This window comes from Melanaphis sacchari, unplaced genomic scaffold (genome assembly GCF_002803265.2).
Source record: "Melanaphis sacchari strain LSU unplaced genomic scaffold, SCAv2.0 Contig79_pilon_pilon, whole genome shotgun sequence".
Lineage (NCBI taxonomy): Eukaryota > Metazoa > Arthropoda > Insecta > Hemiptera > Aphididae > Melanaphis > Melanaphis sacchari.
Genome location: NW_020271559.1, coordinates 722401 through 740652, shown reverse-complemented (window position 1 = coordinate 740652; position 18252 = coordinate 722401). Strand labels below are relative to the sequence as shown.

The following is an 18252-nucleotide window of genomic DNA, read 5'->3' as shown; positions in this document are numbered from 1 at the left end:
AAAAAATTCAATAATAAACACAATAAAATCGTGTCATGAGTAATGTTGTTATCATCATCTGGTCGGATCCGGCAAACGATGAAAATTTTGTATGGCCATCAAATTGTGTAATGAAATTGGCTACGTAAAACTGTGTAGTCGAAAAAGGCGAAACAGTGAGCCGTAAATTAATTCATATGTGTCATCGCTGAGTAGTATAGACACTGTGGTGGTAAAAGTAGTAGTTTGTCGGAAGGTAGATGGAATACAATTTTATAATATGTGCGTGTTGTGTAGACGTGTAGTACAAAGTAGTAGAAGTAGCAGTAGTAGTAGTAGCAGTAGTAGTAGTAGTAGTAGTAGTAGTAGTAATAGTAGTAGTAGTAGTAGTAGTAGTAGTAGTAGTAGTAGTAGTAGTAGTAGTAGTAGTAGTAGTAGTAGTAGTAGTAGTAGTAGTAGTAGTTGTATTAGTGGTACGGTGTGTGTATGTGTGTTATTTCGTATTTATTTTCCTGCGCAGAGCCCGTACACAATATCCGGGGCGTACGAGAGCGCGCGCGCCGCCGGTGACGTCACGGCCGCCGTTAGTATCGCCCCGGTCGCACTCACACTTCTTCCACACACCCACCACGACGACCATCACCAGTTTTACACTGAACGCGGTTACTGGTACTACACAGTCTATCTTGCGCGCACTATCCCACTACACCAGTGCGACTTCAGACTACACATACAACGCTGCAGTGTTGCAGGTACTACTACAGTGGTTATATTTTCTCTCTTACACACACACGCGCGCGCGCCGGGTCGCATCGTATCGTTTTCAGTTGTTTTCCGTCGCCGCACGTTATTTATTTTTCGAATAAAAAACAGTATTCATTCCGTCGCGTCCGAAAGACGTTTAACGTTGCGATACGAGAAAGAGAGGCAGTCAGTCAGCCAGCCAACCAGCCAGCGACCGAGTGAGAGGCAACGGAGCGGTGTTCGGCGGCAACTATCCCGGCCGGCAGACCTGAGCATTTCATTGGAAACGCGGTTATCGCGGTATCCGTCGGAAGCGCGCGCGCGTTACTACTGAGTAACCACCGCCGCTTGTCCGGGTGACATACGCACCGCACACGCACTCACGCACACACACACACACACTCGCCGCGTCAGGAGCAACGCGTCGTATACCACGCCAAACGTGTCCGTTATTGAATTTCTCGTCGACGTAACACCGACAACATAACCAAAATGGTGAGTGACATCAATACAGTTTTTATTATTATTATTATAATTATTATTATTAGTGGTAGTAGTGATGGTATTATTCGTCACGATAACACTTGGGCGACCGCAAATTCGGTCAGTCGGTGTCCGTTAAAAAAAAAAATAAATAAATAAATAGCCGAAGGTGGCAGCGGCGGCGGCGGCGGTTATTGTTGCCCAGGCCGTTTATTTTTAGACTGACCGTTATGACTTTTTTTTCCGGTTTTCTCGTTACCGGGGTTTTGTGCTGTTTGTGGTCGTCGAAACGGTCCCAACTGCCATCGCCAAGGTGTCCAACATGGCGCCGCCGCCGTTGTCGTAATGCGTACCTCGTCGGCACGGCCGTTTCGAAAACATTTTTATTGTTTTCCCCTATAAATTTTCGTTCGGCCCAAACAATGACTGTGTTTTATATTTGTACGATCCGTCGTTGGCGGCGGCCTTGACCTTTGCGCGACGCAAAGATCTTGTTCTCGCGTAGGTAGGTATTTATCGTGGTTGGGTTTTTTTCACTCGTTTTAATTTAACAACGATGACGACGACAGCAACGGCGGTCGACGACGAGGTGGTTCTTTGTACAGTGTGCCGCACGGCGGTAGTAAAAAAATTCTCGTTTGTTTTGTAAATGTTTTAATCACTCATAACGTACGTTTCGTCGTCATTGTGCATTTTTATTATTTGACGCACGATGACGCGACGTACGTGTTGTATTAATTCCCCAGTCGTCGGCCGACCGGTGACAACGGTACACCAATCGTTTCAGTGTTGTTGGGGGAGGGGAAGATGCATTCAGGTGACGGGCTTCCCTGTCTTATGCAGCGGTTGTGGACATTCCCAAAATGTGGTGCCGGATCGGGTCACCGATAACTCGCGTACACGATATTTAATATTAATTGTGTGCCCTGTCGTGTGGTTAAACTAAAAGAAAAAAAATGAATAATATAATAATTATTAGCCAGCAATAAGGTACTTGGCAGCGGCTCGAATTTTTTCCTTATTTTTTTTATCGTTGCCCGTTCTGTTCCCCGCACCCAAACCATCGTTGCATTGCGTGACTTGCTCGCGTTAGTGTGTTGTAGTAGTAATGTAGTCCACCGTCAAAGGCTCTCGAACGCTATCTATCGCCTAACGTTTGCACGTTGTCAGTCCACCTCCTCTTCATCCAGTCACCTGATCGTTAAGCGGTCCCCTTTTTTACCTCCCGATAAAGCTTCCTTAGGATTTTATGCGCGTCCCTAGGGCGTTTCTTGTGCTCCCCTCCCTTACCTAGTTTAATTGTTTTTCGACTAAATTCTACACGGTGACGAAATTATGTCATACCTAACTATTGGATTAACGCTTTTTTTTAACTGATTTTTAGATGAGCTTTTGTAAATGGGTTTTGCATACCCGATTTTATGATTGATTGTAAAAATCTAGAATACTCAATTTTTTAAAACTACCTATTTTTTAATTTTAACAACTGGCAGTTATTAATGTATCTACTTTTTGATATAATTCTTCTAGTAACTACTCTTATCAGAAGTATTTTTATTATGATTAATTTTATTTATAAGTCTTATGAATAATATGTTCTATACTACATTCGATTTTAATTTCTAGTTGATTCGTTAGTACTTGGATTGATTATTTTTATGAAGGCCTTTAATAACTATTTTCTGGTTATAATTTTAATACTGATCTCCTAATTTAAAATTATCTCCTATGATTATTGGGATGTTTTACTTCTTAAAGGTTATGACCTTGGCTCCTTCACCTCATATGTATTTTCAATCTCTTGTTGTGTTTTGATTCTGTTGATTAAAAGTTTTCATTAATCTTAAAGCTCAACATCAGCTCATTTACTTTTAAAATGCTTACCTACTTATACCTATGCACTAAGTTCTATTTATTCTTCATACATAATTTACCTACCAAAAATTAAATCTACCTTGTTAACCATTTATAAGTTTTTAATTTTATTTCTTGAGTATGTCAATAAAATATTATCAGTGATAAATATGTAATATCAATAAAAATATTTTATTCATTTTGTTATGTTCCTAATATATGAAATCTGTTAGTAAAATGATTAGATATCATTAACCACTATTTTGATATCCTATCTATTGAAAAAAAAAATAGTCTTAATGATAACTTTATTAATTACAGTTAAATTGTATTTAAGTAAATATAAATATAATTTACCAAGCTGTTAATTAAATACTTGACAATTAACATTGTATGTACTTATTTGTTTTTTCATAAGTTTTATTGTGATAGTGCTAGGCATATTTTAGGAATGTTATTTAGCTCTTTTTGCACTTTAATAATAATAGCTATTTTACATTGTTATAAGTAAGCTAATCTAAACTACATTGATATTATTAATGCAAATGAAGCTATTGTCTAGACTAATCTGTTTTTATTATAGTGTGGCCTAGTTTATGAAGACCTACCTATGATTACTAGATATATTTTTAATTACATGATTCTCATGATTTAAAATATTAAAATTACCAATATGTAAAATATTGGTTATTATTATTTCTATTTACTGTTTTTTGTTATATAGTTATAATATTTAATTTTAATGTAGGTAGATAAACACAAAAATATGTTAAAACAAATTATTTAAATTAATAAAAAAAAATTTTCATTTTATCTCTTGGGTAAAAATGTTTTTAGTTTTCTCTACTCCCTTCTATTTATTAGATATGTATTGTGAATATTTACATAATAATATTATAATAGATGCCTATATTTCATTAAAAAAGACTTCCTGTATCTTAAGTTTATTTTTAAAATTGATATAATAAATTTAAGTAGGTCTTATATTATTTAATAGTTGATAGTGTTGATACCAAGACTAAATGTTTTAGTTTTAAGTTATATATTTTATTCTAGAGTTTTTAATTTAATTTTATAACTTATTAGTTATTACAATAATACATTTTCAATTATTTAGCATTATTAGGTGTTATTATATCTTCTTATATCTAATTTAAATTGAACATTGATAACAAATAATCTCAATAATTGTATTGCTAAAAAAAAAGCAAGAAAAAGTGTTTTGAAGGTTTTAGTAAATATTGTTTTTAAATATATTTCTGATTCTAAATTTTATTCCATGTAGGCTGATCAACTAACAGAAGAACAGATTGCCGAATTCAAAGAGGCATTTTCGCTATTCGACAAGGATGGAGATGGCACCATTACCACCAAAGAACTTGGAACCGTAATGAGGTCTTTAGGCCAAAATCCGACTGAAGCTGAACTCCAAGATATGATTAACGAGGTCGATGCTGATGGTAATAATACACTAGATAATTAATTCTTTTGTTGTATTTTTTTAACTAAATGTCAACATTTTTTATAGGCAACGGCACGATAGATTTCCCAGAGTTCTTGACTATGATGGCTCGCAAAATGAAGGATACCGATAGTGAGGAAGAAATTAGAGAGGCTTTCCGTGTATTTGATAAGGATGGAAATGGCTTTATTAGTGCAGCTGAGCTACGTCATGTGATGACTAACCTTGGAGAAAAGCTCACCGATGAAGAGGTTGATGAGATGATCAGGGAAGCTGACATTGATGGTGATGGTCAAGTCAACTATGAAGGTAATAAGTGGGAAGTTGGATAATCGTTTATAATATTATATTTTTTGTTACAAAATATGTTATTAAAATGGCTATAGACTATGAATGTGAAACTAGACTGCAGGAGAGGAATAGAAATGTGTAACGCTTATAAATTCTTAATGAATAGTATAAATATCACTACATAAGTATTAATAAATTTCATTAATTCATCCTATATTCTAGCCTATATAAAAGGAACTCATTTTTTACTTAAATGCTAAAATGTTCCAGCATCGCTGAGGAACAAAAATGCACAAGTTGGAAAGTTGGAATCACCTGTTCCACATAAACAATTGAAACCAAATATTTTAATTTTCATGCAATATTTATAAAGATTGATATAATATGTAATAATGTCATATCACTAAAATTGCAAAGACCATATAAAAGCATACAGCATTAATCGACTATAATGGATAATAGGATTTGTCAAAAATAAAGGGGATAAAAGATTGATTTTGAATGGTCTTAATACATTTTTGGTTACAAGTTAAGAATAAATTTTATTCCTATGGTTTCCAAACAATATTTAGCGGAAACATCAAACATATGTTTGGAAAAAATTTTATTGGAATGAGTGTTCTTTTTTTTTTTGAGGATCATAATATAATATGTATATAATAGTATAATTTATTAGAACAAAAAAAAAAAAAATTGTTTTCATACTGCCAAAGAAAATTATTTTAATGGATATGCACCTATTTAATAAGTCATAAAAAATATTTTACCATAAAGTGTAAAATAAACATTTAAATTCATCCAGTGGTTAAACTTTTAAAAGCTATTTATACCATACATTCAACATTGTCATATAAGTACAAACAATTTATCTAAATTCCAAATGTTAAAGTGTTTCTAATAACTTATATAATATTCTTTCATTAAATATTTTTATTGTTTTCTGAGGGTAGTAATGGTTTGAATATTATAAATATTTGTTTCGAAAAATTGTTTAGCCTTTAAAATATTCTTCTTCTTGTTTTAAATATATTTATTTATAGTAATAACCTATTGAGTGATATTTGCATCAAATTGTTGTATAATAATTAAACAATAGTTTCTGTTAAAACAATTTTACTTTTATATTTTAAATCTTGTTCAAAATCTTTTTTATAGACATTTGTATTCTATGTTAATAGAATCAACAATTTTGGTTATTTGACTAAAATTAAAATGTTACTTGATAACATAATTGTGTGTAGGTTTCTTATTATTTTTGTATTTTCATTAGTTTAGACAGTTTAAATTTAGATAGTATTCATCAACTCAATCAAATATTTTTATAATTAATAAATAAATTTCAATTGAGTTGACATAAATGCCTACTATACTAGACAAAATGTTCATAGCAATAGTAATTTACTCAAAGTATTGATAATATATTTTCTTAATAGTACCTATTAAATTTTAATTATTTTAATTAATTTAAATAGTAATTTAGATAAAAGATTGTTTTCAATTGCTTATAAATATATAAACATAGGTACTCCTGTTTTGGTAATTAAAAAATTAAATGTCATAATGTTTAGTATTTAACCATTAAATAAAATATTTTAATTCAGTGAAATATTATCTTCATTAGTTACCATTTAGAAATTTTTGAAATGTGTAGCCATTAGCATTTATTATTTAACTGACACAGATAGTTAGGTATTTTAGTTTTTTCTCTTTTTTAACTTTACAGATTTCCATACTTTAGCTCGGACCATATTTGTACGTACTGTGACTGTGGTCAGTGCTCATATCTATATTTGTGTTTAGTTTTTATTTTTATTTTTTAATTTTATGATAATTACACATGATATCTCAAATTCTTAAATTGTGACATACCATCATTAATGTGTTATCAGTATTTGATTCACATCATCAACCTTTAAATCCCGACTTATTATATAATATGTATGATCAATATTTTTATCATTTATACTATGATTCCATTTCTAGATATATTATGCATGTAAAAATAAATGATTGAAGTGAGAATTTAGATGTAGTTGTGTGTTTACGCATGAGTGTCATTTCTTTTTTAATAGATATTTCCTATTTATCTTTGTTTATTTTCCTTTGTTCCTTGGTTGTGTTTCTTTGTTTTTAGCATATATTTTATTGGTGAAAACCCGAATGCAAAAATACCTTTTGACAAAAAAACCTCAAAAGAATTCAAAAAGAAAAAAGAACACATAAAACCATCCATGCACCCCACTTCCTGTACTTTGGCAGTTAAACATTTTACAAAACTTTCTTTGTTTCTAATTTATTAGGTAGAATTTGGTAAATGATTGTAACCAACTATATTACTGATAAATGATAATTCATATACTTGTATTATACTTATGTAATTATTTGTATTTTGTTTCAGAGTTCGTGACCATGATGACTTCTAAGTGAAATGTGTTTCAATATTAATTATTATTATGTAATTTTTTATCATAATTTTTTTTTTTCAAAAAAAAAGGAAGAAATTAACCTGCATTTTTTTTTTTTTGTTCGAGTAAGCTTTAAAAAGATAATGTGATTATCAAGAAGTAAACAAAGATTAATTATCTTTTTACCACATGTGGAACTCTGTGAACTTTTTTTTGTGTTGAGATATTCGTTATACTATCATCTATATGGTTAATTTTTTTTTCAATTTCACCAAAATCAGTTCTTTTGTTTGGCAGTGAATCTGCCGTGTAAATTTTGTAAAAAAAAAAAAACAACTATCCGACGGCAACGTGTTTTTCTTTTTTAAATATTAAAATTTTTTCTTTTCAGTTTTTGCTAGTAATGTTTTCATCTTAACATATTATATTATTATATATACAATTATGGTAATATGATATAAAAATAATAATAATAATCTTAAGTATGAAAAATTATATTATAAATAATTTGTTGTTTTACACTTTAAAACATAATTTTAAAATCTTGTAATTTTTACGATTAATTATAATCTCCAGTGTTTTAGTAATTTATTATTATTATTATTATTATTATTATTATATAAATATTAATTATTAAATATTAGGGACGTTTTCACATTCCTCACTCACCGATAAAGTTACAATTTTTTTTTAACGAGCTATAATAAATCAATCAACAATATTCAAAACATTTTACATACTATTTTGGCATGATAATATTTATTAGCCTATTACAAATTATTGTAATTTTTTTTTTTATGATTATTATAATTTTTAAAAAGTATACAAAAAGACACACATTAAACGTTTTATTTCTTCACTTGTAAAAAGAGAATGGAAATTTTTTTATTTAATCCTCAATTATTTTCAAGTTTTATGGTAACATAACAATATGCACGTCTGCCACACACACATACACACACCCACATCCATTCGGTTAAATATAATATGTAAAGAATACACTGTATTGGTATATATGTTATATATACGAATACATCTAATATATTTTATTGTTACTATACCATTTCATGAGATAATTCTGTATACAGTTTATTTCATCTTAAACTTTGTGTAATTGTCGAAAATCAATGGTATAATATTTTGTGGTGTCGGACGTGAATAACTTAATTTTTTTTTATACATAAATACCTAATGTATTTGAAATAAAATTATTTATTAATATTTGTTTCTGCGGTGCATGGTGTATGTCAACATTTATTTGTTTTATTTAAAATAAAACGTCTTCATCTATAATGGAGAAACATGTTCAGATGAGAGAGAACACCAGTACAGATTTGCCACGTGTACCGGATGATTGCTGCCATTTACCGACTTGAGCTTATTCCATTATCTCTTCACCATCATCCTGCGCCTGCAGTATTTTAATAATTGTTAGTTTGACGCGTATTAGTGTATTAAATTTGAATTTTTTTCTTCGTATATATTATAATATGATATATATATATTTTTTATTTATTTATTTACTAGGTTATTTTATATTTTAATCTGTTTTACTAGACTTTTGTTTGATAACCGCAGTTGTCCTACTTTTTGTCTAATAAACACATTTTATCATTGTTTACTTGTTTTTGGAATGATATAATAGTTAATTAAACACCTTTGTTGTTGTTAATGAAAAAGTAATTAATGTATTGGAGTTTTCAAAGGAAAATTTAAATAGCCGGCAAGTGACCAACTGAATGCATATTATGCTGTTAGTGATGAAATATACTGGTTACTGTATTTTGATCAGCACTACAATATATTATTACCAATGTAAGAATTCTAAAAGTGGAATTGGGAAAGAAATTGTTCAAAACATAACATTTTGAGACGAGTATGATGATTGGTAATAATTGAAATTAATATACCTCTGGCTGTAAAATCTTTTTCGAATTGAAATCATTTTTGCTATTTATCCTACAAATTATTGAGCAGATTTTTTAAAATATTGATATAAATATCTAAATTAAAATTTGTAAAGTTAATTTTTGAATTATTTAACAGTGTGCTATTGATAATATAAGTTTAGTTGATGTGGGGCTATGAAGATTTAAAAACTATATTAATATTATAGGTTATTTAAATTATCTGAATAATTATAAATTATAATAACTATCAGAAGATTCAATGTATTATTTCTTTATATTTTTAAGGACCTATCATTAGTACATACAATTTATTAACTCAGAAAAAACTGGAATTATGATTTAAATAATATATTTTCAAAAACAACTTGCAGTAAAAAATGTTTTTATTTGGAAAATAAGTTTTATCATTTGTAATACTTAAACAGTATAAAAAGGTCAAATTTTAATAAATGTATTATTATAATAAATGTGGGAGAAGAACTCACTTATTAAATCACTAAGAATATATGAAAATAGAATTTATAAATCCCTTATCAGCTACCATAGAAAAGTTTTGACCATAAAACTAAAATGTTTTTTACATTTAATACACATACTTATTTTATTATTCCTATAATGACGTCTTATACTTATCCATTTTTTAACTTATCTTTTAGAACAAAACTTGTTTTCATTTCCATAACTAGGTACTTAATAAAACGATTATCGCTTAAAAAAGTTCCAATTAAAAACATCAAGAATTTATTAATAACCAGGGTTGGAATTTTATGGCATTTGCATATTTCTCATGAGATACTTAAAATATAGCAAAGTAAACTAAAAATGTGTTTCATGATATAGATCACTCAAATTAAAAATTTTATTTTTTAATTTTTAGTTCTTTTTTTTGGACTTTTTGAGAATTGTATTTTTACTTGTTTTTGAATCAAAATCAGTTGTGTTTAATGAAATTATATTTTAGTAAAACGTGTTTTTAGATTTTTGTCAATCGGTTTATCAAATAAATTATAAATTTTTAAATTAAGTAAATAGATCGATTACGCTAATGTAACTATACAATTATAGCGGCAATATGATGTATAATATTACGATAATTTCGTATTAAGTATTTGGTTTTAATTTTTGTTATTAACTGATTTAATTGAGTTTTTTTGTCAATTTCTACTGTACGATTTCCTTTTATGCATATTTTGTTGTTTATATTGCATATGTTTAGCGATTATATTTAAGATAATATTATAGTGCATATTTATACAATTTAAGTGCTGTAAAATCGCTATCCTGTTAATGATAAATAATAAATATTAATCAATTACTATAACAAAACTTACCTAATACTCATAAATACCAATTAACCAATTTATACATAATATTTAAAGTATTTTAAGATATAAATATTAACTTATTCTACTTCAATGCCTTCTAACATCTAGTTTCTATACTTACATTAATTATGAAAGTTTCTTGATAATTCTTATACTAAAGATAAATTTTTTTTTTTTTTTTTGCTTCATATTCTATTGAAAGTTATAATAAATTAATCTAATTTACTTTAAAGTTACTAAAAAAATATATATATGTATGTGATTTGTTATTAGTAATAATTAGTACAATCTACCGTACTCGTATAACTTTTAGAAAAATAAAATACTAATTGCATTGGTTTTAAAACAGCTTTTTTTTTTTTAATTTGAGATAGGTACCTCAATAATAATTTAAAAAAAATAACATAGGTAATATTCTTTTTGTTTATTGATTATTGTAATAACTAACACTTGATAGATACATTTAAATAATAATAAAAAAACCTTAGGAAGCGAAAAAATTAAAAATATACTAAATATCCTAATTTAGAAAATTATTAACTAAAAAACAGCTACAAATCTTTAATATCTTTTATTATTAAATATAAAATAATCCTATGAATCAGGAAACAATTTTAATTTAGTATTAATTAAAAGATTCGTTTCTGATTGAAATTAACATTACTAGAGATCGTGTTATAAAAATGTTTAAGCAACCAAAGACTAATAATTAATAGGTACTTACCTAATCTACGTTCTAAACAAGGTGTGATTAATATAGTAACAATTTAAATAGTGGTCATTTATATAATCGCACCGTCCGACAGACCATATATCTAAAACAACGCGTGGTATTTATTTCACGCGATAATAATAACTATAATGAAAGATTGATTTAATGTATAAGTTACTAAAGTATATTTATAAAAAGGTTACAAGTTTCTTTAAATGTTAATATATATATACAGTCGACTCTCGATAATTCGGAATTGACGGGACTGTTGAAAAACTTTGAATTACCGAGAGTTCGAATTGTTGAGTAGTTCAAAATAACGAGAGGGCAAAAAAAATTTGAATTATAGAGAGTTAAGAAAAAAATTTTATTTTTTATTATTGTACATACATACATATTAGTTATTTAAGTAAATTAGGTGATACATACATATTACAGTTATTTATTGTTAATTTTATTATTATTATAAAAGATTATTATTTTTTGAAGAAATCTGCAATGGTTTTCTGCTTCATTGAATTTAGTTTCATTTTTTCAAAAATAAAACTACATTCGGCTGACGGCTATCAACGACTCGACGAGTTAAATAAAGTTACGATTAGAGACGATTAAGAAATAAAACGATAAGGTTCTAACGATATTATTCTATAGTTATCAACAATAATAATCTAAATTTATACACAATTGTATAGTAAATTATTAATAAAAAGATTATAAGAATACAGATAAAATACATTTGGTGAATATATTATGTACTTCGAATTTCCGAGCATTGAACGAATGATACTTCGAATTGTCAAGTGTTAGTGGCCAGTTTTCCCAAAATTTAATTTCGAATTACCGAGTGTACTTAATTGCATTGTTTTTATTCGAATTATTGCGTGATTTTCAAGGGGCCGAGCATTTACTTCGAATTATCGAGAGTCGACTGTATTTTTTTTTTTTTATAACATTAAAATTTGTTTCCGGGTAGTTAATAGGAATGACAAATTTTAAAAATGTACCTAGGTACCTATATAAAATAGCAAACATAAATAATACTAAGTAGGTACCTACTCTGTTATTTAAAGTTTTAACAAATGTGTTATTGTCGATTTTGATGTAAGAAATCAAATAAATAATAAATATGTAAATAAAATTGAATAGATTGTGAACCAGAAGTAGGTAGGTAGGTATCTACCAAGTAGATATTTGTTTGAACGCGGTTGACTTCCTGCCGAATTGATTAATTGCCAAAGGCTTTCTATGTCGCGGAATGTTCGCGGCTCGTCAATTCACTTCCACGGCGTGCATAAGCTGGCCGGTGTCCACGGCTTTCATTCTGCCTGGACTTTCGGTCTTTTTCCAACGGTCGAATTTGGCGGCTCACTTGAGTCGCCTGTTCGCATTTTTGCCGATCATTGATCGTAGCTGACCTCGTGATCAACATTACCGCCGATTTTTTATTTATGAGTGTAGGAAAACAATTATTCTTTTGGTCGAAATTCTTGAAAATTTAAATTTGAAATTATAATTTGTATACAATTTCTTAAATTCGTGACGATTTACATACTACGAGTTTTTTGCTGTAAATACTTGATAAAATCTTCAACTTTAAAAGCTATAAGATTTGAAAATGTAATAGGTATCTATCTACATATCTACTTACAATATTTTACATGAGCAGTTCATACTGGAACTATAAAAAATCTAAAAACTGTACTAATATATTTTTATTTTATAGATATTTTAACATTTGGTAGAAATTATGTACTTTAAAGATGAATAACAATGTTAATTATTTTTTTTTATAATTCAAAAGTATTATTCTTGGGAATTTAAACTTTTATGTATATCATGAATTTTACTATAGGTACGCAATGAAATTTTCAAAATACGTTATTAATTTTAAGAAATTATTTATTAATGATATGAACTTATTTACACTGTTTTACGGTATTTACAGTAAGTTTTTATTAACTTAAAAGTTAACAGGTAACAAAAATATAATATATAATATCATTATAATAATTTAATAGGTATAAACACATCAAAAACATTTGAAGTATACTTAGTGATGGTCTGACAGACTGTTTCCGCTCAGAATCGTTTTTCGTATACAATAACATATCATTGAATTCAAATGTAATACTCCTATAAAAGTTATCAACTTGACATCTTATGTGCAGAAGAGCGATACCCACTAAAATACCTTTTTGTAGTTTGTTTTTGATAAATGTTAAATAAAAATGTAACCTGAGTCAAAATAATTGATGCAAGATTTTTAGTGAGTTGTTCTCTTTCCAATCAAATTTTACATTATTACCTACTAGGACTATAGGACTTGTAACTTGTAGTATATAATGAAAAAGAACGGCGATCTATATAAGTTACTGCATAATAAAATAACAGGACGACCGTTATTATCATTATTTGTTTTTTCTTTTTTTTTGTATTCTCAAATCGTTGGCACAAACATGGAAATATGAGTTGTAGTCGCAAGCCGAGATAAATACCACTTCCGTCATTGTTTAGTTCGCAATGTCATATTGACTCGCCGTGACTCGAGAATACGCTCATGGACAAGCATTTTAAGTTTTGAATCGTGGTAAAATGATATAAACCAAGGGCGTAATACGTAAAGTACTCCACGCACGTCCGTCGTTTTCGATTATTTTAAAACGATTATTTTTTTTATTATTATTTTAATTTTCCGATCAAAAAGTATCGCGGGGGTTATCCGTTTGCGCCAAAAAATAAAAAGATATATTTTTTCCGACAGCCCATTTGCGCCAAATTTACCTGCGTAAACATTTTACATTAACGAATTGATTATTTAAAATCGTACAATTGACTAGCTTACAATTAAAAAAAAAATATATAAGCTTATTAACTATGTATTACTTATTACTTAAAAAAAATTGAATTATTGACTATAATTTAAATAAAATTATATTGATTATTATTTGAGGAAAAAATATATTACTTTATTATAATTTATAATTATACAAGGTAAATTTGGTGCAAATGGGCATCGCCCAGTATCACAACTGAATATAGCGTCATCAGCTAGCCACGGATCGCTTTAGAGGACGTAATATTCGAATAATATGTTAATTTTACCTCATTAACGTTAAATCACAGAAAATCTTCGTTCAGCGGAATTCATTTTATGCTGTTAGATTTAATATAATAGAGTCAATTTACCTATTATAAAACTTAAAAATAACAATATTATTGTCTTAGGCATCACGTAGGGTTTTTATTGTTATTTAATTTTAAAGTAGGTAAGCGTTACCTTTCTTCCCACTGTACCTTATTTTAGACATAATAGGTATATTTTGATGCCCGAAAAAATAATAGTAAAAAATTACGTCAATGATTGAGATATTACTTGTTTTTGTATTATATAATAATATATTGTGTTGTATAATTCATTTTGCATTTTTGCAGTGTTCTTCTTGATAGTTTTAACTACTAACTATTGAACCGATTTTGCTATCTCTTCTTTTTAATCTGTTATACAATGTGTGGTCTTTTTAAATATTTCAACGATTTTATAAGTTGTTAATTTTGTAACAATTGATTTGTATAAATCAAAAATACGAAAAAAAAAAACAATAATTATTTTTGGTTTTAATTTTTCAGTTTATTTAACATTTTTAACAAATTCAGGAATAATAATAAAAAAATTCTTTGAGAAAAAAACATGGCTCAAAGTGGTTCAAACATGGTTTTTTTTGCAACAAAATTATAAAAACAATAGAAAAAATTACTCTTGAATCGCAAACAATTTTGAAAAAAACAAATATCGTATTAATGTGAAGTTGGATGAGATAAAACAGATAAACAAGTAATATAAACAAAAAGGGAGGAAGAGGGGGATAGGTTTTATAGTGTATAACGGCTTTTAGACGGGCGGCGGAAACGGAAACAGCACGGGACGAGCGAGGATCTGAGCTTGCGGAATAAGCGGCTACCGGAAGGGTAACGCTTCCGGTCACGGTTCGCCTCGGGTCAAAATATAGAGAGTCATCGACGGGACCTCGCCGCAACGCACTGCGGTCCAGATTTACTCTCCGAAGGGTTTCGCCTCTTGCGTCCCGCAGACGGCCGGAGCTATCGCAACCCGTAGCAGCTGGAGTCAAGCGCAGTCACCGGACCCTGTGAAACGTAGAGTTTTCACGGGTCCAGCAGCATTGACATCTGTGTTCTTGGCTTAAGACAATATTGCGTCACTCACCTCGCGCCAAAGTCTCCGTCGCCACCGCCGCCGTCTTAGAGAGTAGTCGTCAGTCGTCAGCACTAACGTCTGAGACGATCGGGTACCGCCAGGGTGAAATCGTTGCCCGCGTTGGTACCGCTAGCCGGTCGTCGTCTCGTCATCGTCCGTCGTCACTCAGCGCCACTAAAGCAACCGGACGTCCGCTGAGCCGCTAGAGTGATCGACCAAACTCGCGTCGCCCGCAAATCCAATCGCGTCGTGAGTGGTCGGAGAACGCGCTCCGGTGACTTACCGCCGGGCACCGTTTGTACTCTGTCTCGCATCCCCCCGTTACCTCAAGTCGCCGTCGTCCTTGCCGATGTCTTCGGAAAAGGGGGGAGGGTGGGAAAGCTACTGTGGACGACTTCTCAAGGCACACAGCAACAACACAAGCGCGACGCCACTCGCTTGAAACGTCGCCATGCAGTGGCGAATCGCCCCTTACATGGCTTCTAGTGTTCTGTTGCTATGTGCGGATCTGACTCACCTGCCAGGTTTACTTTCGCGCATCTCTCCTTTGCCAGGTCGTCGTCATCCACGATTGCCCCGTCACCGACGGTAGTATCGAAAGTACCATCGACGGTACCATAGACGGCGATATGGACAATGGCATCGGCGATGGCGTCGTCAGCAAGGACGAGTTGTTGGTCGTGTATGGTTGAAGATTGAATCGACTCGTTCTTCACCGCCGGTGGAGTGACTTTGCGCATTAAAACCAGCTGCGTTTCATACACTTGTGACGTTTGGTTTGATTCCAAAATAGTAATCATAATACTTACTACTGACGTGTCGTCTCCTTGACTGCTGCTGTCTTCGAACAGTTCGACTGAAAAATCGTCGTTGTTGGTGTTTGCCATCGTGTTGAGATTGTTTTGATACTACGTGTTATCAAAAGGTAATCTTGATTGTGACTGTTCGGAATGTTAGACGGTAATGAACTAAAATCGTAAATCTCCGGACCTCAATGACGATAATTTCGAATATCTCCCAGGCGACGGATATAAAGTCGTTTATATTACTAGCCAGTAAGTGCCCACGTTTATCATTCTAATCGGCCAGCATTAGGATTTGGCGGACCATTTCATATTTTCAAACACTTTTATTGTAGTAATTCATATATTATAAATATCACCTACGGAATAGATATCAATGATATTATATTTTTATAACGAAGATTTCGATTTGTACTGTATCCCCTTGTTGTGTACTTTTAGATGGTCTATGTTACGTTTTTTTTTTTTTTAATATAATATTTTACTTCTTTTAATTAAACTATATATAGGGACATTTTTCAATAAATAATTGAAAATTTCATACGACGACAAACTAGCGTACGTATTAATTGTATTATCATATTAGGTATATGGTTTTGTATGGCGACTAACGTTATTAATTTTCTTTAAAATATTATTACAAACACCTTAAATAATAATAAATTAGTTGTACAAACAATTTATATAATATTTAAGACCAGTAAAATAAATGGTAACATTTTATATATAATATATATACATAAACTAGCAGGTTATCCGTCGCGGATTTGCCCGCAAAATTGTAATAGGTATATAATAAAAATAATAATTTATACCTAACAACAATTTTACTAGGCATAGAACTTTTCTATAAATTACATTTGATTATGTATTTTAATTTGGTGCCAAGATAACTAAACTTGTGGGCGTACTGACTCTGGAGCATACCCCATAAAATTATCAATGTGAAAAAGAGTCTAAAAATGTGAGCTAGAGACTCTCGGCTTATAACTTATAAGAACTTAATCGTCGATGTACTCGTATATAGGTATACAATTTACACGTAAAATTTTGATTTTTGTCGATTTCAACCTCTTAAAATCAAAATGTTGAAAAATGTGTATTAGGCACGGTGACTTTATAATAGTAATCTACCCATAATATGTCAAATCGATAGCTCTAATAGGTACGACTCCGTGTTCATTATAAATCAGTCACTCGGGATAGTTTCGTTTGTAATGTTTGTAAGTAGGTACGGATAAAGTTGATTTAATATAGGGTGATTATATTTAAAAAAATAAAAAACAGGACAAAAATAATCAAACAAGTCCATAATAACCACTGCTCGTGAGTCACGCCGTCCGGTGAATTGCCGGTTGATCTCCTGAACCCAACAAGCACCGCCGATCCACGTAAGTAGAATGTTTTAGCATTGATTAAATATACTTATTAAGTATACACTCTTCAAATTACAGTTATATTAAAAACTTATGTGAAATAAAGATATAATATATAGAAAAATTATTTTTTATTCATTGAAATAATATTAAGTTTTACAATAAATATTTACATTGTTTTTACTTCGCCATTAAATGGATTATTATAAGTTATAATAATTTGCTCATGTAATATTAAGCAATATGCCGAAGTGGAGACTGAAACGCTTCTTCGGTCTCAATCTTAATCCTTAGATCAACAGATGACATTTTTACAATATCGTTCTGTTTGCTCACATATAGTTATATCCATAACTAAAATCAGCGATAGTTTTTTGAAATCTGATCGAGTCAATATTTCTGAAACTTGATATATGCGCGGTTAATGTAGCCAATTTATTCTTAGTAAAGTCACTTTGAAAATCTTTGTAGGAGAATACTTCAGAATTTAAATAAACCTTCAAGTTTTTGATTTTACAATAATCAAAACATGACATTGTTTTACTCATACTGTTTTTCCTATCAGTCTGAAATCCGATTATAGCATACCGAGGTTTTTCTAATTTCAAAATATGTATAACGACGCTTGTGCTCAACATGGAGCTGTTATAATTGGGCTATATTTAGAGTAATAAAATATTTATTTGTAAATAATA

The 18252-nt window shown here is 30.1% G+C and overlaps 1 protein-coding gene across 1 annotated transcript; it reads left to right on the top strand.

The window, feature by feature from the left end:
• The first annotated feature begins 619 nt into the window (after positions 1-619).
• LOC112601562 (calmodulin) lies at positions 620-7551 on the top strand. The gene is made up of 4 exons (XM_025349253.1): positions 620-1218; positions 4346-4520; positions 4589-4831; positions 7212-7551. Exons 1-4 carry the CDS (start codon positions 1216-1218, stop codon positions 7238-7240), a joined length of 450 nt encoding a protein of 149 aa, XP_025205038.1. The 5' UTR covers positions 620-1215; the 3' UTR covers positions 7241-7551.
• The last annotated feature ends 10701 nt before the right edge of the window (positions 7552-18252 follow it).

What these genes read in the sequence shown, in the direction of transcription:
- LOC112601562 (XM_025349253.1), top strand. An exon ending in TAACGAGGTCGATGCTGATG is followed by an intron (nt 4,521 to 4,588) that starts GTAATAATACAC and finishes CATTTTTTATAG; the next exon opens with GCAACGGCACGATAGATTTC. An exon ending in TGGTCAAGTCAACTATGAAG is followed by an intron (nt 4,832 to 7,211) that starts GTAATAAGTGGG and finishes ATTTTGTTTCAG; the next exon opens with AGTTCGTGACCATGATGACT.